This window comes from Mustela nivalis (genome assembly GCF_964662115.1).
Source record: "Mustela nivalis genome assembly, chromosome: 13".
Taxonomy (NCBI): Eukaryota; Metazoa; Chordata; class Mammalia; order Carnivora; family Mustelidae; genus Mustela; species Mustela nivalis.
The window spans coordinates 80,957,266-80,983,616 of NC_139032.1; the positions used below are offsets into that span (position 1 = coordinate 80,957,266).

General features: G+C 51.6%; 1 protein-coding gene and 1 long non-coding RNA gene across 5 annotated transcripts; one reads left to right on the forward strand and one right to left on the reverse strand.

Annotated features, from left to right (window-relative positions):
* The first annotated feature begins 13 nt into the window (after window positions 1-13).
* On the forward strand, window positions 14-26,351 carry MORN5 (MORN repeat containing 5). Of its 4 annotated transcripts, none has more exons than XM_082696513.1 (5): window positions 14-144; window positions 3,530-3,677; window positions 5,304-5,415; window positions 7,594-7,725; window positions 26,156-26,351. In XM_082696513.1, the coding sequence occupies exons 1-5, from the start codon at window positions 35-37 to the stop codon at window positions 26,233-26,235; spliced, it is 582 nt and encodes a 193-aa protein (XP_082552639.1). In that variant the 5' UTR covers window positions 14-34; the 3' UTR covers window positions 26,236-26,351. The 4 variants fall into 4 exon arrangements, with proteins under 4 accessions (XP_082552639.1, XP_082552640.1, XP_082552638.1 ...); XM_082696512.1 differs by lacking the exon at window positions 26,156-26,351 and adding an exon at window positions 18,509-18,864 and having other exon boundaries at window positions 22-144; XM_082696514.1 differs by lacking the exon at window positions 5,304-5,415 and having other exon boundaries at window positions 18-144.
* LOC309846888 lies at window positions 6,819-12,130 on the reverse strand. The gene is made up of 2 exons (XR_014302188.1): window positions 11,980-12,130; window positions 6,819-7,061 (listed from the first exon to the last, which is right to left on the reverse strand). It is a non-coding gene; the product is annotated as an uncharacterized lncRNA (long non-coding RNA).

Consider the following 26,351-nt stretch of genomic DNA (forward strand, 5'->3'; position numbering starts at 1 on the left):
GGGCTTTGCTTAGGCCCCGCCCTTCTTGGTTGTCATGGTGAGACGGGACGCACTGAGGCTCTGGGATCCCAAGGGCTGGAGGCTAGAGGCTGGCGCCATGGAGTACACAGGAAGCCAATATATTGGGGAATATGTAGACGGGAGGTAAGGGCCTCATCTGATTCACTATGTCTTGAGTATTTGTGATTGGGAAAAGACGGCTGCTTTTTCGCATTTGCAAAGGACTTTGTACCAGACACTTTCACAAACTTTATTCCTTTTAACCTTCAGGACAACCCTTCACGTAGGCTTGATTATTCCCATTTTACAGTTCAGGAAAATGAGGCCCAGTGAAGTAAAGTGTCTTGCTCAAGGACACATATCTGATAAGCAGCAGAGCTGAGGTATATTCATTCCATATATACTTGTGTGTTTGCTATCTGCCAGTTTTAGATATGGGGGTAAAAATATTAAAAAATGTCAAGCAAGATCCTTACTGTCATGGAGGTTACAGTCTAGTTGGTGTATTGCCAATAAACAAAGAAATGAAAAGATAATTTCAGATAGTGGCTTTGCCCGAATCTTCCCTTCCTCACAGCAACCCTATGAGGTGGATATTATCCTCATTTTGCAGATGGGAAAAGTGAGGCTCAGAGTAACTGTATAACTTACTCAAAGTACTAGTTGGTGTTGGGCAGATGAGGGATCACAACTCAGGTCTGACTCGAAAGCTCATGTGTTTTCTTCTATTAAGCCCTGCTACTGAGATCCTACTGGACACATCCAGTTGGTGCAGTCCTTGAAGGCTTTCTGGAGGAGAAAATACTTGAGATGGGCCCTGAAGGTTGGGTGGGATTTAGGTGGGTAGAGATGCAGGGTGAAGAATGTTTCCAGGCAGAGGGAACAGCATGGGCAATAGTTTAGAGGATTTACAAGTGGAAGAGCAGGCAGTTCAGTGTGACTGGAGTGTTGGACATATCTAGAGGAGAGAGAGAGCCAGAGCTGGAAGGGTGGGTCTATGTCTGGCATAGAGAGATCTGAGTACTGTGCATAATTTTATGGGTGGGGGAGCCACTGATAGATAGATTCTTGGTAGGGCTGGGCATTAGGAAATCTAATTTGTTTCATTTCTGTATCCCTCTTCTTAGTGCATACAATATGTACTCAGTAAATGTTGGCTGAATGAATGAATGAATGAAATTTGAGATATGATAAGTGTATCCTCACTATGGATTGGAGTCTTTATATCTTTGTTCTTTTAAACTACCTTTAATTTATAATGAAGGCTTTTGTCTTGAGCAAATAAAAGAAAAATGGGAGGAAAAATGAGAGAGAGGAAGAGAAGGGAAAGAAAAGAAGGAGAGAGGGAAGCAGATTAGAGATGGGGAGATCAAGTCAGAGCCCATGGTTGTCCTAGTAAAAGTCCAGGACCCTGGACCAAAGCAGAAGCGGGGGGGTGGGGGAGGACTGCAGGAAAGAAAGATGTAGAAGTTTAGGAATTTTCATTGCCAGGACTTGGCAACTGATAGGTTCCCAGTCCCACTCAGAGAGTGCCTCCAGTCCCAGCTCAGTGCCTAGCTCTAGGCTTTGAACCTGGATGATTCTGATGCCATTTGTGGAAACTGAGAACTCTGAGGAGGGTCCACTTTGGAGGAAAAGAGGATAAATTTCATTTGGGATGAGCTGGAGACGTCTGTAGAAGGATTGAGCACTGATATCCAGTTTGCAGTTTAAAAAAAGGGAGCGGCGTCTAATCTCTAAGAAGGGTTTTGATGGAGACAGAAATGGTAGATGTGATTTCAAGTAAACACATAAAGGAGAAAAGGCATTCTCTTATCTCTCATGTCTTGCAGGAGAATAAAGACAACAGTGAACACAATAGGACTCTTACTCTATTTGAGGAATTCTGCTATTGTTCCGTAGCTATTATTTCATCTAATTATCTCAAGAAGAGGAGTGTTGTCATTATCCCCATTTTACGGATGAGAAACTCAGGTTCAGAGAGGCAAAGGAACTGGCCCAAGGTCACACAGGCACGGAGGTGGCCTGTGCTCAGGTTTGGTGGCTGTAGGTCTGCATTGCTCAGAAATTGTGCCACATTGTCTGACCACAGCACTCTTTTGCTCGGGGCCTGTGCCCCAGTGGCATCTTCCTTCATCCCCTCGGTCAGTTCCCTTCACTCCTGATGCAGTAGCTGTTTATAGGGCACCTGTTTACACAGAATCATGATTCTAAGAACTGAGGACACCAAGGTCTTCCTCTCCAGACCTTTAATTAAATAGGGAATATGAGAAATACAATTCCAACGCACGGCAGAAAGTGCTAAGCATCCAACAGACATACAAACAAAAGCCTAAAGAAGTTCAGAGTTAGAGGAGATGACTTCTAGCCAGCAGGGGAAGAACAGGAAAGGAATACAAGAATGAAGAAATACAGGATGAAGAAATCAGCACTTACCAGATGTCAGGCCCTTTACTAGGAAAATCATTATACATTATCTGGGTTATACATTATCTTGGGCATTAATCTCAGCCACTTCACACATGAAGTAAGTGGTCAGCTGATCAAGCTGGGTTTCCTTGGCCTGGGCTCCTGTAGAGGCCTGCTTCCCCCTGCATGGCAAGTCCCACATATTCTGCAATTGCTTAATTGTGTCGCCCACTAGACCGTGAATCCCCTTGATGGCAGGGATGCCTTGATCACTGCTGTGACCTTGTTGTACCCAGCAGACCAGACTCAGCATGTGTGGTAGGTGCTGATATGGAGTAGATGCTCTGTAAAGATTTGTTGGAAAAAAGGAAGGAGGGAAGGAAGGAAGGAGGGAAAAAATAAAAGGTTTAAGAAAGTCTCCAAGATAATACATCTAGGAAATGGTGAAGTACGATTCAAACCTATGCCCCCTGTCTGAATTTCATCCTTTTCCCATTACCTACAAGTGCTGTAAAGGGCAGGGGTGGGCTGTTCATGGGGGACAGGGAGGACACAAAACCAGCTGCCAGGAAAACTGCTTCCCAGTGTTTACTGTGTGGCTTTGGGCACATCCCTCCCCTCTCTGGACCTACCAAGGGCTGTGTTATGGGATGTGAGAACCCCAGGACAGTCTCTAGCTGAGGGCGAAGACAAACCAACAAAACTCTGTGCCCCATCCCCCACCATCACAACACAGACCCTCTCATTTTTGCATTTTTTAAAAAGATTTTATTTTATTTATTTGACAGACAGAGATCACAAGTAGACAGAGAGGCAGGCAGAGAGAGAGGAGGGGAAGCAGGCTCCCTGCTGAGCAGTTAGCCCGATGCGGGGCTCGAACTCAGGAGCCTGGGATCATGACCTGAGCTGAAAGCAGAGGCTTTAGCCCACTGAGCTACCCAGGCGCCCCTCATTTTTGCGTTTTTGAGGGAAACAAAAACATTGTTTTCTAACAGAATATTACTGGGACAGTAACCCCTGAGGGCCCCGAGAATGAGGTTCCCACTTGCTCTGCTGTGCCTGCCCGCTCTGATCCTCCCACGGCTCTGCCCAGTCCGCTGATTTCCCTCTGTCCTCGCAGGATGGAGGGCGACGCTGAGTACATCCTCCCGACTGAAACGAAATATGTCGGGGAAATGAAGGACGGCATGTTTCATGGCCAAGGAACCCTGTACTTCCCCAGCGGGAGCCGCTTTGATGCCGTTTGGGATAAGGGACTGGTCGTGAAGGTGATTAGCCTGAGGAGGGGAGGCTGCAGAGGGCAAAGCCCTGGACGGGACGAACCCCCACTACAGAGCACCCTGATCTGTCCATCCGGCGCCCCCCTCCTTCCATTCCTGCTGCTCCCCTCTACCCGATCTCCCAGAGCTCTGGAATCCACTCCTCTGGATCCAGAAGGGCCCTTGGAGAGAGGCCACGATGAGTTTGAAGCCTAGTGTATCACGAACTAACTGAGTGACCTTGGGCCCATGACTTCCCCCTATAAACTGGGGACGATAGTTGTAGCTCACATTGCTGCTGTAACAGATTATGATAAACTCTGTGCCTTCAAACAATAGAAATGTATTACCTTACAGTTCTGGAAGTGAGAAGTCTAAAATAAGTCAGCCGTGCTGCATTCCTTCCAGAAGCTGTAGGGGAGATCCAGTTCCTTACCTTTGCCATCTTCCAGAAGTTTCCTGCGTTCCTTGGCCAGTGTCCATGTCTCAATCTGACCTCTGCTGCTGTCATCACATCCCCTTCTCTCTGCTTTTGTCATCATCTTGTCCTTCATCCCTCTGACCCCCTTGCTTCCCTCTTACAAGGACCCTTGTGATTATATTGGGCCCACCCAGGTAATTCAGGAAAATCTCCCCATTTCAAGAGCTGTCAGTTAATCACATCCGCAAAGGACCTTTTGCCAGATGAGGCTAACATTTTTACGGGCTCCAGCAGGTAGAGGTGGATATCTTAGGGGGACCGTTATTCCGCCTGCCCCAACACCGGCCACCTCCTGGGGCAGTTGTGAGTGTAAATGAGGTGATCTCTCTAAGCACTGTGCTCAGTGCTTAGTCCCCAGTGCTCAGTACCCAGCATCCAGCAGGCACTCACTGTTAGGTCTTAGTACTACTTCCACAACCACTGCTACTCTCATGACAAGTCCTCTACTCCATCTAATCCCACCTGGGACTTGTGGGCCCTGCATACAATTCAGGGGGTCAGTAGAAACTACCCCCGCTCCGGCTTTATATGCCAAAATTTCTGTGTGTCTGTGGTTTTCTCCTGGGAAAGACCTATGTTTCACAAAATGCCCACCTTCGAAAGGTTAAGGAACATTCCTTGTTTTACCACTTGGAGAGTCTGAGCCCCAGGAAGGGGATGTGACTTACCCAAGGTCACACAGTGAATTAATAGTATCGGAATTTCCACCTACACTTCCTGATGCCCAAGCCAATGCGACCTCTACATCCTGGGGATTCCTTCAGCCCTGGGGCAGCAGATTCCTTCAGCCCTGTACATGTTTGGACAAAGGGCTTGTGACCAGTGGCTGTGACCTTTTTAGCTAGCTCCGTGCTAAACGCTTTGCCGGTGCACTGTCTCATCAAATCAACCCCGTAAAATATCTACCATTAGGAGGCAGTTTTACAAATGAGGAAACCAAGGGCTGGGTCATCTGCCCCGCATCGTGCGGAGAGTGGCCACAGAGCCCAGCACTATAGCCGTTCCTTCTAATCATCACAGCCCCGGTAGCCGGAATAGCTCTCATGGCTCCTCTGTGGCGATGAGAAGGTGAGAAAGCCGCCTCTTGCCATGACACCCGTCCTCCCTGGCAGAAGGGCTTCCTCAGCCCTGCGCGCATGCTCCATGTCTTCCAGGGCACGTACACCTTCTCGGACGGGCTGCAGTACGAGGCAGAGCACTGGCATTACTGCGACAGCTGCGATCGCCGGTTTTACACCGAGATCTGCCATGGCTTGAAGCCTGCAGGTACCCGGGCACCCTCCCTTTCCTTCACACCCAGACTGGGAGGAAAACGAAAGGCAGCCTTACGTAACGGGCCACAGCCCCTTGAAGTCCCCCTCAGATGTCCACCGTCCCAGCTCCGTGCCTCGGTTTCTCTCCTGCAAACGGGGTTCTGATTGCCACTCTCCACCACTCCCACCCCTGTTACCTACCCTTCAGTGCCTCTCCGCTCCTCTCATGAGAAGGTTGCAGATTTTTAAAATGACTTTCATTCTCTGGCTCCTGTGGCTGAGCCTACCCTTAGCCCACACCACCTGCCCTTCTGGGATATTCTCTTCTCCCTCGTGGCTGGCTCTATCTCTAGACCTTGAAAAGACCACGCTCTTTCCTGCTTTTCCCTCTGCTGGGATGCTCTACCCCCACCCCATTTCACCCAAATAACTCCTTCCCAGCCTGCAGGTCTCAGCGTCACGTCCCTTTGTCTGGGGCCCCTTCCCTGAATTCCCCGATGAGGCAAGGTCTCCCTGTGGCATCCCGCGGAGTGGCCAGGGCTCGTCCCCAGAGCTCTGTCCTGAGTGCGCAGTGTCCCTCATCCCACGCCGACTGCGCTCCATGAGAGCGGGGGCTCCGTCTTCATCACTGCTGTGTCCCCAGTGCCTGGCACATTGCTTGGCCCCGAGTCGGTGCTCAGTAAAGAATGGCACAGGGAAGATAATACTGACATCACAGCAGGGGAGATGAGGTGTGGGCGTTAAGTTCATGACATTGGATTTTTCTGAGCACCTACTCTGTGTCAGACACTAGCTGGGCCCCAGGGGGACCATGCCTGCCTTCAAGGAGCCACCAGTCTAGGTCCCACTTGAGAACCTTGTCTGTGGCCCCTCCTGGGTTAGTTATGACAGGGCCTGGACTCTGTCACGGGCTCCTCACCCCCAGCGAAAGCCCATAGGTGAAGAGAGAGCCCCTGGCCTCAGGCCTTCAGCTGTCACGCGGTGGCTAGTTTTGTCAAAGGTGAGGCTCTGCCAGGCTCATGGGCAGCGTGGTGGTCTTCCCTGCGTACTTCCTTCTCCTCTGGCGACTCCCAATGCGGTCACTTCATCCTAAGTACCCACTGCTTTCCCTAGGCCCTAGGCACTCGGCAGAGCCCAGCAGCAGCTGCCCCTCAGCCTCAGGGGCAGCGAGAATCTAAAGCAGCCCCTTCCACTCCTTTCTATCTCTGAGATGGCACAAGCAGGAGGCTCCGGGGAGGGAATGGCTGGGAAGTGCTTGGCATGGAGTGAGAACTCAGTCACCATACGCACGTGGTGTCAGTAACCAACAGAAGAGCATCTGTGTGCAGGACAGGGCCCTGCGCTGTGACCGGGGTGCTATGCTCAGCGCGCATCCGGCTCTCAGTCCAGAGGACGGGGAATTACAGGAAACACAAGAACCCGAGAAGTTATTTATTTCAACCTCGTCCCCCTCACTCAGGCCTCAGCATTCCAAGATACACAACACCCAGGGCAGTGTGACCAACTCCTCTCGAGCTCCCGGGTCAGCACAACGTCAGCAGCCTGATGTGCAGGTTTCACGGCTGGGTGCCCTGCCGCTTCCTCACTGGAGAGTCTGGGGCGAGTTACTTGACCTCTCTGAGCCTCAGTTCTCTCATCCACAAAGGGGCCCCAGGGTTGCTGTGATAATTGAGTGAAATAGTGGGAGTCAAGCATTTAATGAATTTCTAGGCACAGGATAAACACTGAGTCAACAGCCGCCATTGTAATTTTGGTTAAGAGTCAAAGTTGATCCCCGCCCACCTGACGCATTTCTTCCCACTGTTCTCCTTCTGCATTCCTCGGCTGAGTGAGGCCTGAGGGCTCACGCCTCTGGGCTCACCCCCTTGGATGCCATCCCTCCTCTAGACACGTCTTTCTATCCCCTTCGCAAACTGTGGTGCCCCCTCATGCTCTGTCTCCCTCCAGAACCTACACCCCTGTCATGGTGTCCCCAGAAACAGAGGAAGAAGTTGGAGTTCTAGTCCCCAAGTCCCGGCTCCCAGAGCCAGTTTCAAGAAGCTGCTGTGGGGCACTGCTCCCATCGCTTGTCCTCTGTGCTCTGAATGGGGAGCATTTTGCCACAGGGACAACCAGACAGAAGTGGACTTCAGGGTGCTGGGTTTCGATTTAGCCTTGGTGGCGAGTTAATTATCCATTGCGTCCTTTTAAGGTATCTCTCAGCTCACCAATATGGACCCACCTCGAAAAATCCCCGAGGGCTGTTACGACTGTGGAGATGGCTTCTACAACCCGGCCACGAGGATAATCAAGGACTACAGGAATCGCTTTCTGAGAAATGCAGGTATGTCCATTCTGACATGCCGGGATGCCCGCTTTCTCCCCTCTCGCGCACACGTATCTGTGTGCATCTGTGTGCACACATGGGCATGCATTTGATGAGAAAGAAACTTCTGACAAAAGACAAAAATTATGATCTGGATGGCTCACCGTGGGGGGTTCTCATGGCAGACGAGTCTCTGCGGGATCACAGAGTGAAGCCAAGGACGGTTGTGGTTAGCGGTGACAGCAAAGGCTAGCACTGAAAGGCTTAAACTACAGAGTTCTGCATGCTCTCCTTTGGTGAGCAGTGACTGTGTGCCTAAACACTATACTTGTTGCAGGCAGAGAAGAAGGGCAACTCGAGACACACACCCCTTGCTCACGGAGCTTGTGTTTTGACAGAGAGCAGACAAGTACTAGAAAGGCTTGGTTGCTTCGTGAGAAAAGCATAACGAAAGGGGAAAACATGGCCCTAGATGGGGGGGAGGGGGAGAGGTAAAGGTGGGGAGTGCCAGGGAGGTGGGAGTGATGCTGTGGGAGCATAAAGGAAAGGCACCTCATCCGGAATTGGAAAGCCAGAGAGTTTCAAGAAGGAAATGATAGCTAAAATGAGACCCAGAGAACAATTGGGAGTGGACCACAGGGCATGGGGAGAGGTTTTTCAGAGAGGAAACAGCACATGGTAATGATACCATGTGGTCCAAGAATGCCTGCTGGGGATCCAGAACTTCTGTTGGTAAGGGAATGCAAGCTGATCAGACTGAGATTTACAGTAACCAAACTCACAGGAGACCAATGTACAAATAAGAACAAGAACGTTTCCATTTAGCATGGTGATTCCTAACCTTTCTCTTTCCTAGAGTCATGGTCCCACAAGGAATAACATTAGAACTAGGCACCCTCTCCCTAGAAAAATGACCACATGTGCACAGACGCAAACATACACGTTCACACTTATGCACACGCATGCACATTTTGCATATAGTTTTAAGGGGTTTCTTCTAAAAACCCAAGTCAAGAAACTGTGCTCTAAAATGAGAAAGAAACTGCCAGGGAGCCCAGGAGGCCTGAACTGGCTGATGAGAGCCTCCTCTCCCTACAGGGCCATTTACTCCGTAAGTAGGTGGGGATCAGAAAGTTGCCTTTGTGGTGCTGGAATCAGAGCAAAGGGGACGGTCAGCTGGTGCTATGTCTGAATGCCAGAGCAGAGAGCTCAGAGAGCCCTGACCCACGGGTGCTCCTGGAGGAACATGGCCAGTGCTCACATTCTGGGTCCCCTGGCAGTTTTCTTTAATGACTTCCTATTTCCCATTAACAGAGTAGACTGTACAGAGCACTAATTCTTCTGGGCGTTGGTAGGCTTACTACGGAGTTTCTGGATAAGGAAACTGAAGAGATGCTGAGTTAAACAATGCTTAACAGTTTCATCTATTGAAGGGCTTCCCAGGGCCATTCACATGCTAATACACCCTGTACTTTTCCTCCCCAGCACTTATGTCAACTGTAATTAAATCTTCATTTGTGTGAGTAATTGCCTAACGTCTGTCTGTCTCTCTCTCCCCCAAGACTGTAAGAGCTATGTGAGCAGGAACTCTTGTGTCTGTATCAGGTAGAGTGCAGTCAGGAAAACAGAATTTAATATCAGGAGATACTGGGGAACTGAAAAAGCAAAAGGAGGGAGAGAAAGCAGAGAAAGTCACAGGGAGAAGCAACCCTCCCTGCCCCGTTTTCCTGGATGGGAAACCCTGAGACTGAGATATTAGAACGTAGAGGGTTGAGAGAGGGACCCCCAGAAGGGGTGACCCAGACCTCTGAGCAGAGCCTACTGCCCAGTGTGGCCTCTGGGCCTCGCTGATGCTAGGAGCTGGGGGACAACTGGAAGGTGGAAGTGAGTGGGCCTTTTGCTTTCGTGACATCAACATGAGCAACAAGACACACAGAAAAGAACGTGTCCTTTCTGCCTTCGTGTGCCTGCCTTGCAGCATCTAACTGGGGCTCAGCCAGCAGAGCGGAACCGTCAATCGTGTGGTCCCAGTCCAGACTGCAAAGTGAGAAGAGAAGGGCAGATTTGGAGCCAAGAGTAGCCTCCTCCCTGGCATGGTGCCCCTGTTCTTTTGTTGTTGGGCAGTGTCTGTACACACTCTCCTGTCTTACAAAGATAACACGTCTGTGCCTTTTTGTATAATTAGTTACAAGTATCTTTCATATGAGTACAAAGGTCCTCTCACCACTCCTCCTAGGGGGCAGTTCCTGGGGCATGAAGGGCCACTGAGCAGGGGAACTCATCATCTGGTCTAGATACAGGGCCTCAGTCAGGAAGAAGGTACTGGAAGTGATGGGTCTTTAAGAAGGAGTAGGGATTTTGTTAGCAGGCGTGTTGGGGAAGGGCATTCCAGGTAAAGGGAACAGCACTTCCAAAGACACAGAGGCATGGGGGAGAAAAAAAAAAAAAGGCAAGGCGTGACTGGGGAATGAGAAACTGTGGCTCGCAGAATCCTCTGGGCAAAAGCCATGCTTGGTAAGAAAATTGGAAATTCATCTTGGGATGAACAGATAGAGCACAGGGGACTTTTAGAGCAATGAAGATACTCTTATGAAATTATAGTGAGGGCTCCATGATATTATACACTCATCCGGACCCATTGAATGTACTACACCAGAGTGAACCCGCCTGTAAGCCTCAGATGACTATGAGGTGTTGGTGTCGCTTCAGCAGATGCACACTCCGGTAGAGATGGTTGATAATGGGGAGGCCATGCAGGCATGGGGGCAGGGGGCATAGAGGAAATCTCTGTACCTTCCTCTCAATTTTGCTGTGAGCCTAAAACTGCTCTAAAAAAAAAAAAATAGCCTTTGAAAAAATGCATCATGAGATGGGAAGGCCATTCTTGGGAGGTTTGGAGAAGAATGGACACTGATGACTCTTTGGTCAACAAACGTTTATCGACTAGTGGTTGTGGATCTGACCTTGGGTTAGGAAGCATCACAGAATCTTCTCTCAGGGAGGAGAAGAAAGTGGGGGTAGATGCAAGTTGCTACAAGGGAGCGTAGCAGGGATATCTAATCTGGAGTTCAGGGTCAGCAGGCCAGGGAGGTTTCCTGGAAAGAGCAAGGTGGAATGGGCAGCCCAAAGAGCAGACAGGTGCAGCAGGGTCAGGAAGGGTGAAAGGCAGAGGGAACAGCATGTGCGAAGGATAAGATCGGGGAGAACATTGCACATTTATGGGGCTACAAGTAGTTTGGGAGCCTGAGACAACAATATGTCAGGGCAAAAAGAGTAAGAGAGAGAACCCAAGGGATGGTAAGGGGAAGGGCAGCAAGTTTCCACCCGAGGGCAGCAGGGGAGCAAGGAAAGGTTTTGGGCAGGTCGAGTAGTAGCTGAGTCATCATTTAGGGATTTCTCAGGCTGCACAGAGAGAAGGGGCCAAAGGAGGTGAAACTAGATAGGAAAGATGACAAGATGGCAAGAGAGGGCACCCGAAGGGCCCCAGGCCCCAGCGTTTTGTGCCAGAGACCCAGATTCCATGTCCTTGCCCAGCTCTTGGGCTGCCTGCTGGCTGACCCTGGGCCAGCGCCTTCCCTCTCTGGGCCCCTTGCTCTTCATCTGTAAAATGAGGGAGTCGGGCTGGATAAATTCTAGGGTCCTTCCAACCTTAAGAGTCTACGATGGAGGAGAAAGGTAACCAAGGGATATTTTGGTCCTGATATTATAGGACAGATGGAGTTTGGAGTGTCCTGAAAACCACTAAGAGGGAGTCTCTGTTTGTGCCCACCTAGTCATTACCTTTGACTCACCTCACCCTGCCAGGGACCGATTCAGACTTCTGTCCATCTCTTGTTTTCTCTGGGCCCTTTCTCCCCTACATTCTGGTCTGCCCCCATAAACAGTGCTTCCTGTTGGCATCCTGAAGGTGCGGGGCTGCTGGCGATGCGGGCCCACGGTGGGGCCTGAGGCCATCCCAGGATAAACAGAGTGGCCTGAGCCACTGCTATTATCAAGTACATGCCACCTGGCCGGGTCAGAGCCGGGGACACTCTTTTTATAGGAGGTCGCGGGCTGGGACATTGCAGAAGTGTCACCCTTGTTCATCTTCAGGCCTCGCAGGCTGTCCCGGCTCCTCCCCGACCCTGCCCTGGCCTCACTCCCCAGACGGAGATGCTTGCTCTAGGCCAGACTGGAAAACCTTAGCCTGCTGAATTGCAGATGGGCCGAGTGCCAAGCTTGCTTGACAAACCCGGCTGTGCTCGGCTTGCGCTTTAAGAATGCCTTTCTTACCTGGAGAGGATGGTACCTGCTGGCTGGGTTGTGGTGAGAATTTAAATCTGTCCTTCCACTCATCTAAAAGCTTCTGAGTGCCGACAATGGGCCAGGCTTTGGGGATCCATGCTGGCCAGAATCCTCGCAGACCGTGGCTCTCAAACCTTCTGGAGGGCAGGGACCGTGTGACGACGTCTGACTCGTCACTGGATTCCCTGCGGCTCACACAGGTCCCCAGACATGGAGCTGATTAAATGTTTTGGAAGAAAAACAGACAGGCAGGCAGAGGACCCACCTACAAGCCCCTCCTCTTCAACAAATTATAGTCCCTGACATTTAACAGACAACTTATTATTTCGAATAATAAAAACAATCTATTGAGCTTCTCCGCACCTGTGGGTTTTCAAAACCCTTAAGCTTTGAAAAGCTTAAAAACTTCAGCATTAAGGATCCCAAGCCTGTGACCTTCTGGCCAGATCAGGTCTGTGCCGTTTTGGTTTGGGGATCCCTATGCTTGGTCCAGGTCCATGCTGTCTGAACCCCAGTGGTGGCCGTCATTTCTGGTGCCTACCCTAGAACTTCTGTGCTCAGGAGCCGTGCATGCCCTGGGAAATTCCTACGCAGCTGGGGACGGGTGAGGCCTGAGATTAGAGGACTAGGGCGTGCGTAATGAATGACAGATCAGGGACGGTGAGGCTGGGAAAAAACCCACTCTCATCTCCCTGTAAGGTCCACAGTCATGCTACTGCACTTTGCAGCGGCCTCTGTTGGGACCATAAAACCACACAAGGCAGCAAGTCAACGCAGGGAGGATTCCAATCGATACAGCAGACACAAAGCAAAACACAGACGGGGTTAGGACTTGCCTCCCTTAGGAGGCTAGGAGAGATCAGAGAGACAGCCTTGTGTGGCAGTTAAAAGCCCAGGATCTGCAGTCTGCCCCTCTGGCTGGCCCCTTTCCCTGATCTACCACTGGGCAGCTGTGAGACCATAGCTGGCTGGCTTCTGGTCTCCTTTCTGAGTCTCCGTTTCCTCATCTGTAAAATGGGCCTTCTGGTAATTAATTTAATCTGGAGGAGTTGTGGTTGGGAAAAATGAGACAAGTCTGCAGGACACCAGGCCCGAGACTCGTCCGTGTCCAGTGATAGGCAGCTGGGACCATTAGTGTGATGATTACTCGCTCGGGCTGGTGGAGGTAGAAGACAGGGAGGCCCTGGGATTAGCTGAGGTTTCTCTGGTTCTCTGGTTTCTCTGGTTCCAGGACAAGGAGGCTGCAGGGGGAAATGAGACGGGATAGGCCATGCTGTTGGCCTCCTCAGGGGTTCTGCTTGGGAAACGGAATGCTACTGAATCATTGGGGTCTGCAGACTCTTAATTATGGTGTCTAGAGCCCCCCACCTTCACCTACCACCCCATGTTCCGGCTCAACCAGACCAGCTGCTTCCGTTGACAAACACACCTCGGTTCTCACCTGCTCCCCAGCCCAGAGTCAGAGTCAGACGATCCCAACTCCTGCCCCAATTCTGTTCTTTCCAGCTTTGTGTTCTAGTTAATTCCTTACTCAGAAATCTCCCTTCCTCCACAGAGCCGTGCCTCTTTCATGGCTGTTCCTCTAAAGAACACAGGTCCCGCCCCCAGTGGGAGCTCAGCGATGTTCCCAAATGGATGAAAAGGCCCATTTTAGAGTCTTAAGACAAAAACACCCCAGTCCCCAAAATGAGATGCTACCTTATTTGATAAAGGGTCCTTTACATACTGTGGGCCAATAAGGACGCTGTAGACAATATTAGGGATAATTACATTTAATGTGGTGGGAAATTGGGAGATTAACCCTTAGCCTCCTACCCGGCCCCCTCATTCTGCTCAGGAGGGATAAGCCCGAGATGTGTTAGCCGTTGGTACGTGTGTCTCTTCATGTAGCCGTTGCTCGCCTCAACGTTACTGGTAGGAATCATTTGCAAAATAACCGCACCACTAATCCTTACTCCCTCCCTGCAATTAATGACACCCCATGCGAGTGTCTCAGATGAAAGGCACATTATTAATATTCAAAGGAAAAAACCCTCGTAACCATTTTAACATATACAACTAACAATGAACTAAATTTGCTTTGTGGAAGACAGAGAGTGAGCATCCCAAATTAGTTTATGTAAAAGCTGAAATTCTTCCCCGAAAGGTCTCAGTACCATCCTCAAAGAATATCCTGATCATCAGAAATGCCGTCAAGATTCCCGCCAACATTATCCCCTTTGTTGTCTGAAATGTCGAATCAAGCACATCTGGCAAATGTCCTAGAGCTCACAAATCTTTCAAACAGCGTATAATTCCCAATGGTTAAAGAGATAACGCCACCGCTTAATCGTGCTGCTCTTCAAAATAGCACCAACTTTCCTTCAATCAGAAACAATGGCTTGGGCTTCTTAAAAATATCACATACCAGTGATTATTTGCAGAGAGGGCCCCTTTGCGTTTGAACCTGTGGGTTCCAGACAGAATTTAAAATCAAGATCACCAGCCTCATTTGAATGTATGCTCAGTTCGACGGACAACGGGTTGGGGGGAAGGAATTTGAGTCGGGGGTCCAGGAAGAGAGCTGACCCGTGTGATTTGGAGGCTCTGGGAGGTGGTGGATGGCTCCCCCCCACCTCACCAACCGTGATGACAGTTGACCTTGACTGAGCATTTCCCAGGCACCGGACACCCAGCTACTAAGAGGGCAGGGAGTGTTCCTGTGATCCCTGCTTGACAAACGAGGAAACTAAGCCTTAGAACTAAGACTAAAGGATCTCCCCCAGGAAATGGCAGGAACTGGGATTCACACTCAGGCTTATCTGCCTCCAGAGGTTTTTCCCTCTCCTTTCCCCTTTGCCGGACCAGCTCCGAGATTGTTCCATCCAAAGAGGCAGGGGCCTGGAGCTTCCAAACCTCACAGATCTGCTTCCCGCCCAACTTCAGGCAAGTTGCATAGTGAACACCTAGAAATGAAAGACGGCTTGGTCGTCTGAGGCTCTCTGGCATTATTGAGCAGGTGAAAGCTGGAAAGATCCTGGATGTCCAACAGGAGGGAACAGAGTAAATAATGGGTGTATTCTTTTTTTTTTTTTTTTAAGATTTTGTTTTTATTATTTATTTGACAGAGAGGGATCACAAGTAGGCAGAGAGGCAGGCAGAGAGAGAGGGGGAAGCAGGCTCCCTACTTAGCAGAGAGCCCGATGCGGGGCTCGATCCCAGGACCCTGGAATTATGATCTGAGCCGAAGGCAGAGGCTTTACCCACTGAGCCACCCAGGTGCCCCAATACGGGCTGTATTTTTACACTAAATCGGTACCATCCCTAAAACGGCAGTCAGGGAATGGATCGATGGCTATACAAAGGGACGCTCTTTTATTTCAGAGGAGAAAGCAGGACAGCAAAAGCAACCAGCATTTACTGAGTGCTTACGATGTTCCAGACCCTGGTCTGAGCATGTTACACGGTTTATCTTATTTCACTTCATCTCATCCCCACCGTAACCCTGGGAAACGACTGTCTTCATTGTTCCCACTTCACAGATGATGAGACTGAGGCGAGGTGAAGTGTGTTGCCCAGAGTTACGTGGGGGATAAGCGGCAGACCTGGAACTCGGCCCCGGGGCCTGGCTGACTGAAGGCTAAAGATGGCCTTTGAGCAGGTTCTGGAGTTCACGCACGAAAGAAAGAACTGGAGGACCCTCCTCAGAAGACTGCAGCGGTAATTCTTTTTCCCTAGATGGTTCCCCACATTTTTGCTCCAAAACTAGCCAAAGAATGAGACTTTCAATGCTGCCTGCAAATCAAGACACTTCGAATTTTGAGGCCTTCACCTGGCCAATGAGAAGCCTGCGGCCCACACGGGGCAGATCACGGTCCGCATGTGGGAGCGTCGGGTCGAGCTCCGGCTGCCAGCCAGGCCTCCTTCCCCAGAAAACCCGGGCTGTCTCTCCACAATGCTTCCCTCGCGGTTTTGGCAAAATGGCCCAGCGAGCCTCCTGCACAGGCCCTCCCGCCGTCATCTCTCCGTGACACAAAAGGCAATTTGCCCAAATGTGATAATCACCTGGAGGCTGGCACGCAGGGCCATCCCTGCCTTATCTGTGGTATTGTTCGCAGCGCCGTAATGAAGGCTCTGTGGAGGGATAATATCACACTTGTAACTGCCAAAGAAAATGCCTGCACAGATCACATACCCCTGCCAGCAGACTTGGGCATCTGCTTGAAGGGAAGGAAGAGAAATGATGAGCTGAAAACCTCTGCTGTGCTGGGGACTCACTCACCACCTCCTGGTCTTTTGAGGAATATATTATCACCTCTGTGTGGCTGCTGGGGAAACTGAGGCTCGCTGACAGGTACAGCCAGGGAAGGGAGGAATCAGGATTCGAACCCAGGCCTCCCTGATACCAGAGGCCATGCTCTGCACTGAGACAGGCTGTGGCCTTTTCTGAATCCTGAACCTCTATGAGAACCTGGGCAAAGCTCTAGAACTTGCCCCAGAGGAAGACACTTGAACCTACCAACAGAATTTTGCCTACAGAGGGCGGAATCAGCCCCGGTGCGGGTCTCAAAGGAAAAACAGCCCGAGGGGGCTTATTGCCTCCCCCCAACATGTCAGAATTGCCCACTGCTCCTTCTCTCCCCACCCCAATTCCAAGAGCCCTGGAAATTTCCCTTCCAGTGGTGTGCCCTCAGATTCTGGTAACAATAAGTCCCCACCCCCCACAGCAGCCTCCTGGAGGCATCCAAAGGACACAGCTTCCCCTTCCGCAAGCTGCTGGAGTCAACCCCGGGCTGGCCAGCCTCATGGTTTGTTTTGTCTCCTTGTATAGAAATGAATGCAAGGCCGATGGCAGACTGTCCTCAGGCACCCTCCCACCTGCTTTTGATGGGGATTCCAAGACTGGGCAGGAGGCCGGCAGGTCGCGCATCTCTCTCTCCAGCCGTCGGCATTGTTCCTCATCTTCATCATTTCTTATCCGCCTAGCGCCCGGCACTTCTAAGGCTCCCCCCAGACACGGGTCTTCACCAGGGTGTCCCTGGGGGGCCAGACTCTGCACTTGCCTCTCCAAACCAGTGTGGGCCAGGGGAAGGAGATGAGTACACAGTGCCAGGATCTGGGAGTGCGGGCTCTCTGGACAGAAGCGTGGGACCTGTAGGGGGGTCTAAGTGTACAAAGACTAGCGAAACTCCTGCCCCACAGCATAGAGTTCTGAAATGAACATCAACCCCCCAAATAAGCATATGAACAGAAGTCCAGCATAATTCTATATTCCTATCATGTTTATGTTAATGTTTAACTGGAAATATCACATATGAGATTCTTTCTCCCAAACACCGGGAGTGCCCCTGCTTTGCTGGTGCCAGAAGCCAGCAGCACAGTGGGCTGGGGAGGTGGGCAGCAGAGCCCAAGTGTGGTTGAGATGCTGTCCTGGAAAAGGGGGCGTTTGGCTAGGCCTTAAAGGATGAGGGGTGGGTTTCGCTTATGGAAGGGAAGGAACAAAGCACAGGGAGATGCAGGAACCAAGGGTCCCCAAGAGAGAGCACCTGAGACGGGGTCTTGTGTTGGGGGAGGGAGGAAGAGTCAAGAAGAGTCTCCTTCCAACACGGATGGACAGACTCGGCTTTGACAGGTGAGTAGGAGTACATCTGGGCTCGGCATTCAAGGCACAGGGACCCAGTGTGGGGCAGAGAGAGCCTTGAATGCCATCCTTCAGACAGGGAGGACTAGAGGCATGGTGGTGACAGAGAGGTTTTTCAGAGAAGCGTGGTTGGCGAGGGCTAGAGGTCTGGAGATGGACTTGGGTCTGCCCCTGTGCCCATTCACTGACGGGGTGAGCTGGGGCAGACGACTTTACCTCTCTGAGCCTCAGGACCCTCATCTGTGAAGTGGGGATGCTAACAGTGACTTTGCGAGATTCCTAAATGGACTGAGTTCCAGTCTACTGGTGCATTCTGCAGATTCTTAACATCCTAACTCCCCTCCTGGCTGGCCCCACCACCAAAGCCTTAATTCAGCCTTTAGTGTCTGTCGACTAGAGGACACAGGCCTGTCCCCTTCAGCCCATTGTCCACACACAGCTGGAGAGCAGAGGCGGAAGGGAGCAGTGGTCAGAGCAAAGGCTCTGGGGCCCATGCCAACTGAATGACCTTGGCCTTGGCACATTGCTTCCCTGAGCTGCCTGTGTATAGTGACTGGGCATCATGAACATGGGTAGTGAGCCCAAATTAACTGTGAGTGCTTGAAAAACAGAAGTGGGGAAGCAAGAAGAAGGGGAATACAAGGGGTGCTGCTGGTCTGGCAGCTTCCTTCCACTTGCTCACGGCGGGGTGTGGGGAGACATGAATCCCTGGTCTCTGGCCCTGTGTCTCCTGTTGGATGAACAGCCTGCCACACGCAGGATGGTTCTAGTATTTCAGGATATGCCTTTTTTTAACAAGCCGGCGGTGCCTTTGGACTTCAGCAGCAGAAATGACTCTCTTTTCTGATCGTGTCAGAATACCAACTGCCTAACCCTTCTTGGGATGTCCTTCCCCAGCACGGGGCCTTCTTAAGAGATTTCCAAGAGGCATCATGACTCAGGACATTTTACCCTTCACCGACGGGCCAGAGCACCCAAAACTCCTATCTGAACGATACCCGCCGTGCATACGACAGACGCTGGTGAGGACTGCGTGAGATCGGGTGTGCGAGGTGCCCAACTCGGCTCCTGGCACGTGCGCGTGTTCCCTAACGCCACGTGGCCCTTCTCCCGCTCAGACTCACCCCTTCCAGGCACAGCCCGAGTCCAGTCCTAAGTCTGACTCGGGAGGTCTTTCCCTAGTCGTTTCAACATATTAGAACAAAAATGTATCCGCACTCCCACATTAAATATATATGTTTTTGCTGCTAAAACTTTGAAGGGATTTTTAACATTTTGCCTGGTAAATTGTTGGGCTGCCAGTCGGCCTGTGATGTCTAGAGAGCCGTGTGCATATTGGGAAACTCTTGCACAATGAGGCAAGCAGGCCTATAAACTGATTTCAAGTGTAAGAACATTGTTTTGATTTCTAAATTTAATCATTCAGTCTGAGTGCATTAACTAGATAACGTGTTAATTTCCGTTTTTGCAGTCTCCCTTTCTGTATTTTAGAAATACCAAAGATTGGTTTGGTGTCCCCAAATCTCTCACATTTGAACAGGCTTTGAAGAGCTGTGGGTGCTGAACCCTGCCCCTCTAGTTCCCAGGGAGTGAAGCGGCCTGGGTTAATCCACTCCCCACCCCACCCCCCCACGCCCACCTCCGAGCCCTCCACCCACCCAGCCCAGAAAATGCTCTTCTACAGAGAAAATCAAGAGCAGCCCCAGGGCTTCCCCTCCTACCCCACCATAGGCTCTGCCCGGGCAACGATCCCTTAGTCAATATTGGCCATGCCATGGCCTTGGCCTCTGGCCACCAGCACTGCTAACAAAGTTCAAAGCCTCCTGCTTGTCAGGAGCTGTGATGAGGAGGTGAGGGCGGCACCCGCTCAGCTCAGGCTCACACAGCCCTGCGTTTGCACAGAGGGTGGGGCTGGGCTTTGAGGGTGGCACTGCCCACGGGCCAGGGCGCCGGGTTTACCAGGCACCTCCCGTCCCCGTCTGGAACCCCAGGCCACACAGGAGCTGTGTGAGCGTCGGTCTCCACCCCAGGAAAAGAGGGCAGCCCGCATGACAGAGCCCGGCCTGGCGTTGTGGGTGAGCTCTAGGCTGTCCCTGAGGGACGGAAGGACCGTCTCACTCAGCCCCTGCTCCAGGACTCACTCAGACGCTGTCACACACTGAGTGCAACACACGCGTTGAGCACTTGCACGCTCACAGCACACACCTGCTCATGCTCACGCACACACCCACACTCACACTTAGGGAGGCTCTCATGCACGTTCACCCAACTGGGTGGAAACACGGCCGTTTGTTGCGGTGCACACACAGCGTGAGTGTGGCTTTTTCACTAGCTCTATGAGTCCGTCCCCTCTCCTGAGGCTAAGATGCCTGGTTTCATCTTGGTCCCCTCCCTGTCCCAGAGGGAGGAGCTGCATAGCAGTGGTGACCACAGGTGTGCTCGGCTCAAAGGCGTGCCAAGAGGTCACAGAATCGGGCTTGTGGGCGCCCGATAACCTGGATCCGCCCGTTTGCCCTCTCTGGGCTCGCCTGCCCAAGCCTGCCCACCTCACTTTGAACAAAAATCAGTGGCTGAGCTGTGGTTCTTTTTTTTTTTTTTTTTAAAGATTTTTATTTATTTGACCGACATCACAAGTAGGTAGAGAGGCAGGCAGAGAGAGAGAGGAGGAGGAGGCAGGCTCCCTGCTGAGCAGAGAGAGCCCGATATGAGGCTCGATCCCAGGACCCTGGGATCATGACCTGAGCCGAAGGCAGAGGCTTTAACCACTGAGCCACCCAGGCGCCCCCTGAGCTATGGTTCTTGATATTTATGGTGCTGATCCTTGTATAAAGACCCTGTCCTCCCCCACAAGAACAAGAAATCCCAGGGTGCTCTGAGAGAGTCCCTTAAGAACACTCTCTTGCAGGAACCCAGTTAGGGAATGAAAGATCCATCAAAGTGGGGATCATAGCTCCTCCTTCCTGGGTGTCAATCCTGGTGCTGCTCATCCTGGTTCTGCAGGAGGTCTCGTGAACCCCCGCAACCTCGCCTGGTCCAAGCAAGGAGCCCAGTCCAGCTCAGAGAAGGAGAGTGGCTTGTCCAAGATCCCCCAACAAGTTGGCGCCAGGGCTCAGCACTGGGACCCAGAACACCTTCCATTCTATGCTGTGTTGTCACGCACACCCTGGAGGCTCACTGTGCCAAGACAACCTCGGGTTTTCTTTTGCTTTGGAGCATTTCCTGCATGCCAGGCATCGTGCTAAGCATTTTACAGGAATGACCTCACTTGCTCCAGCAGGCACTTTGTTGGTAAGGGAATGAGATCCACCTGCCCATGGTCTCTGGGCTGGTGGCAGCCAAACTCCAGGGCCCATGCTCTTGGCTGCCTTTCCGCTGCCTCCCTGCCAACCACCTGGGAGCTCGCATTGCCCCACATTTGTTGAAAGATTTTTAGGATCTCTTCCCCCTGCACTGCACCGACCTGGGGATTGCACTAGTGACAGGGACAGTGACCCAGCTGGAGGCCTGGGCAGGCCTGCCGGTCCCTGCCCCCCGCGCTCACTGTGAGGCAGGCCCCAGACCAGCCGGGGCTTTGAGCATCCTGAGTGTGCTTGGTGCCCCAGAATGAGTCCAGACCACCCCTCTGTTCTGTGCTGTGGAGCTGCTCCATCTGTGGCCTCAAAACACACAAAGGAAACCGCAGCCTTGGCCCTGCACTTGGCATATCGACTCTGTCCTCTCAGGAGCTCCATTTGCTGAGGGCGGGGAAGAAATTCTTCCCCTTTTGTCCAGATCCCACAGGGTAAGCCTATTGCTTTCCTGTCCCCAACTTTGCATTGCTTTATTCATTCATTCACCAGATACTCATTAAAGACTTTTTAAGTGCTAGATCTGCCCCAGGCTCTGAGGACCAGGAGTGCAGTTGGGCCCGACTGCCCCGGGGCTGGTGGGGGCGACAGTGACCTCAGCAGGAGACGGGGAAGATGCCATCCAGACAGGGTCCCTGGGGGTGGAGGACCACCAGGAGGGCCCCGGGACCTAGTCGCCCACACTCGCCAGCGGCCTTAAGTTTGGAGTGTGGCAGCTACAAAAGAAAGCCACGTTCACCAGACACCTCCAACCTCACATTCCCCTTCCTGAGCCCATGGCCTTTAGTGCACCGTGTGCTTAACACCGCCTCGAAAGAAATCCTGGAATGACACATTTATATTGCCTTTTTGTTTGTGTTCAAAGCATTTGTTAATTACACATGTTTAAATTACACTGCAATTGGTAGACACTGTCGTCCAGGCCTTTCTTCACTTTTACATACACTAAGGCTCTGAAATGGCCCTGCCCCGGGCCCCCCAAACAGTATATTTAAGAGGCGCAGAGGCCCTGGTGTGCACGGGCACAGCGGGGACTCCCCTACAGCAGGGTGAGGTGAGCCGGGCGGGAGGCAGTCTGGAGAGCAGAAGACTGGCCTTGAAGTCCAGGTAAAGGCGTGGGGAGCCTTTCCAGGCAAGGCTTCTCAGCAGGGACGTCCTGTGGTCAGATTTGGGGTCTCTCTCCCCGAAAGATCCTTTTCTTCTCTATAAGAAGCCCAGTTCTCCTAATAATTGGTGAGATTCCTGGCGGGGGGTGGCTTGTGCCGGGGACAGGGTTCCGTGGGACAGTGAGGTCCACTCCTAAAGCTTCAGCCCAGAATAAAGAAATCTTTCTGCCCCAAGGGCGGGCAGACCTGAACCTGAAGAGTATCTGAGTGGAACCTTTGGACAACACCCCCTGCTGGGTCTCAGTTCCCCTCTGTACCCCCACTCCAGCCCCTAAGCACAGGGCACGGGGCTCATCCATTGCTTCCTTCCTTCCTTCACTGAACAGATACGGAATAAGGACTTCCAATACCACTCACTGGTCGGGAGTTATGCCCCATCTCCTTGAGGGCAGTCTTCACGGAATTTATCTGGAATTCTTCTGCTCAGGAAATTTGTCTATTCTCCCATTTTTACCAATACTTTAATGCTGGCTCTTTTACTTTGTAGAAATTCAAGAACCCCCATCGGTGTTTCTAGGAACCTAGAAATATATTTTTTTTCAACTCCCCAAATGCATGAAATCAGCAAGGCATTAAGTTGGAGGTTAAGAGAAAAGACAATCGTTTCTTATTTTTTCGATTGTCAATACACATTAAGAAGATTCGGGAGATACCAAAACAGAAGAATCTCTCCCGTCTTTGCTCAGAAATGACTATTATTCACGTACAATGTGTTAGTTTTAATTTTTCTTCCGTGCACGGTTTTCTGCAGATTATGCTGTCAATGTAATTTTGTTTCTTGCCTCTTCCCACCTTTTCATCATATCAAAAACATCTCTATGCTACTATACAGACTTCATAACCCGACTTTTTCAAGCGCTGCTAAATCAGTTTCCCCCACCCCACCCTGCAGCCAGACTTGTAGCATAATACCTGGCCCACAGTCCCCGTTTGAGAAATTAGTTGTTAAATACACAACAACGTAAGCCTTCTCTTGTTTTAGAAACATAGATTATTTCAGTTTCCTTGACTCTAAATAATACTGAAGACAAATAGATAATAATCTATTATATATACGAACCCTTAGGATCGTGTCCCAGAATGGAATTGTGGGCCAACAAGGCCCAAACTTTTCAAGATAAATGCACCAAACCAGAAATCTCCCTCCCCTTCCCTTCGGAACCACCAGCAATTGTGTCCAGGGTAATAATTTACAATTGATTAAAGAGTTTGCGGCGTGGTCCCCCCCCACTACCTTTCCCCTCCCTTCCTCTCCCCCTTCCCTCCTGCCGAAAAGGGGGGGAAATTATCCGAGAAGGTGAAGATGTTCTCAGACAATCATATTAACATATTCCAACAATTGCAATTTGCAAAATAGTAATCACAACTCCCGGGCTCTGGGAGGCATTAATCAAAGCGGCAGGTTTAATTCCATTTTAAATATTGATGAAACGTGCTTCGGAGGCCTCACCCTGGCGTGGCGGGGCCAGGGGAGCCCGGGCGCCTCCTCGCAGAGGAGGTGGAGGGAGGGTTGGTGAGCAGCTGCCGGGAGGGGAGGCATCTGTGATTCAAATTGGTGGCTGTGCCGCCAGGTAGAGAGCGAGAGGGGTAGTGAAGAGGCTGTTAAGTCCATTGCTGTCAATTTGTAACGATGGGGGAGGGGCCCGAGGGCTGGTTTAGCACAATACCCCCAGTTTGTCTGGTTTCAGGGGTTAGCACTGAAGAGCTTGCAGCTGCACAGATTCGAATAGCCCAGAGACTTCAGAACTGTAATTATCAACCAGGCTGCTCGCGGTGTGGCAAAAGTGGGCTTCACCAGCGCTTAACTCCTTGTGTGCCGCCGCTGTCCCCACCCCCAGGCTTGACGGCCACGCGTGGATTCCCCAACAGCCTCTCTGGGAAGACGCGGAGGCCCACCTGCGGCCCCCGGGGCAGTCCTCGGAGGCAAGATCGTGCCTCTTTCCTGAGGTCACATACAGAGGAATAGCAGGGAGCAGGCAGAGGAGGCTAGCTCTATGCGAGGCAGCCTTGCCCCCTGGCTCCCTTGTCACATCAGCCCCATCGACCCCAGGGTGGGGGCCATTTGGCTTTGGAGTCTGGTGGGTTTGAATTCCACTGGCTGTGGAGGTGAGGCAAGGCTCGTCACCTCTCTCAAAGGGAGGGAACCTCCATTACCCTCCTGGGCTATCACCAAGACTCCATGTTTGCAAAGCATGGAGTACACGGTAGGCTGTCAGTAAGCCTCTGTCTCTCTGATCCCGGGCCGGGTGCTTTCTCAGAAGAGGAAGGGGGCAAGGGAATCTGGTCTGGAGGGCAGAATTGGGGGTGACCCTCCATGTTTGAGCTCTCAGGGGGTGCCCTTGGTCTCTGGCTACTGCCACGTGTTCCTGAGGAGGACAGGTAGCCCATGCTCCCATCCCTTAGGGGGAGGCAGGTCAAGAGAAGCGACAAAAGCTGCTCCAGGGTTGTAGCCCTGCGGAAAAGGGTGTGAGGACAGGGGTTTGAGCTCGTTCTCTGCCCCTAGTGCCTGACATGGAGGTGAGGCAGGAATGAGGCAAGGACAGCTATGGCACTAGGAAAAGAACCCCGGTTTAGCTGGGAGTCTTGGTTCATGAAGTGCAGGCATGACCCCGAGACCCTCCTCCTCCTCCACGTTCTCCACGAGTCTGGGAAGGAGAGGGTCCAACGACGTCTGTCCCGGCGTGGGAGGTGGCACCCTTGGGTGTCCTCCCCAGGAAGGGTGGATAGTACAACGTCACAAGGAAGCCACCGCAGAGTATTAGGCAGCAATAGGAAGCAAAGAATGAGATGTACATTTAGCAACAAGAATAGATCTTGAACATGTAGTGTTGAGTGAAAGAAGTAAGACACAATGAGACTCACAGCACAATGCCATTTATGGTGGCAAATTAAAACCACATTCGCGCACAAAACAACGGCACACATTTTACAGAGCTGCATGCATGTTTAGGGGCATATATCCCACCATTAAAGTGGGTCTCTGTCAGGGTTCAAAGAGGGGCTGTGTGTGGGTTTGGAGGATAATGGGGGAAAAATAAGTCTGTCCCCAGAGAGATGACTGTGATATGGGGGGACCAAAGACTGCATTTCCCTCCCTCTCTCTGAGGTTTAAAAAACAGCACAAGCTTTGCAGTCAGACCAACCTGGGTTCACATTCTGGGTTCTCCCGTGCACTAATCTGTGTCTGTGGGCGGGTGACTTGACCTCTCTGAGCAGCTTGTTCCTCTGCAGAAAGGCAGCATTGCTGCCCGCAGGTGCTCACGAGGGTTAAATTAAGAGAGATCAATGAGCATAGGGCCCATAGGAACATCAGTTCCTCCTCTCTACTCTCCACTGAAAGGCTCGGAGTCAACAGAGGTGTCAGGTTCCCCTGTGGAGCCTTGGATACTTAGAAGGGTCTATAGTGAGGGGGCACCTCGGTGGCTCAGTGGGTTAAGCCTCTGCCTTCAGCTCAGGTCATGATCTCAGGGTCCTGGGATGGAGCCAGCGGGGAGCCTGCTTCCCTTCCTCCCTCTCTGCCTGCCTTTCTGCCTACTTGTGATCTCTGTCAAATAAATAAAATCTTAAAAAAAAAAAAAGGGGGGGGTCTGTAGTGGAAAACCCAGGAAGGAAACAAAGAAGAGCTGAGCTCTGGCCCCTGGCACTACCGGCAGGGCCTGTACTGGCTGTTGGGGGCAGGTGCCCTTTGTGGGTGTCAGATGGGGCGAATGCCCAAGCAAGTTGTTCTCTGGGTGCCCTTGGGGACTGCCCAGCTCAGAGTGGCCACATGACCTCATGCCTGCCTCCACAGGCGATATCCACCATCAGTAAACCCCTTTGTGTTCAATTTCCCCAAGACCAGACATTCGTAGGCAACTGGAGGATTCGGGTTTTAGTGAAAGATTTGTTCCTTCCCAGCTCAGAGCTGGCCTGGCCCCCGAAGCCACACCCCTGTGCTGGAATGCAGTTCCAAGATGCCGACCGTGGGTCTCCCTGCACAGAGAAGGCCCAGCAAACCCCAGGCATGACCAGCTCTTCCTCTTCCCCTACAGATGATGACGAGCACGAGTGGATCATCAGGACGTGTCGCAAGGGCTGGGATGAGATCGTGGGTCACCGACCCAAGCTGTGAACTGTGCTGCTGGTGGAGGTTTCCTCTGCACCACTGACCGTGGCTGGCCCTGGGGGCAGCCTGCTGTTCCAGACCCTGACTTCTAGCTCAGGAATAAAGCCTTTTTGCACTCAGTG

What these genes read in the sequence shown, in the direction of transcription:
- MORN5 (XM_082696512.1), top strand. Translation starts at nt 35, where the DNA reads ATGGTGAGACGGGACGCACTGAGGCTCTGGGATCCCAAGGGCTGGAGG. An exon ending in ATAAGGGACTGGTCGTGAAG is followed by an intron (nt 3,678 to 5,303) that starts GTGATTAGCCTG and finishes CATGTCTTCCAG; the next exon opens with GGCACGTACACCTTCTCGGA. An exon ending in TCGCTTTCTGAGAAATGCAG is followed by an intron (nt 7,726 to 18,508) that starts GTATGTCCATTC and finishes GTCCTTCCCCAG; the next exon opens with CACGGGGCCTTCTTAAGAGA.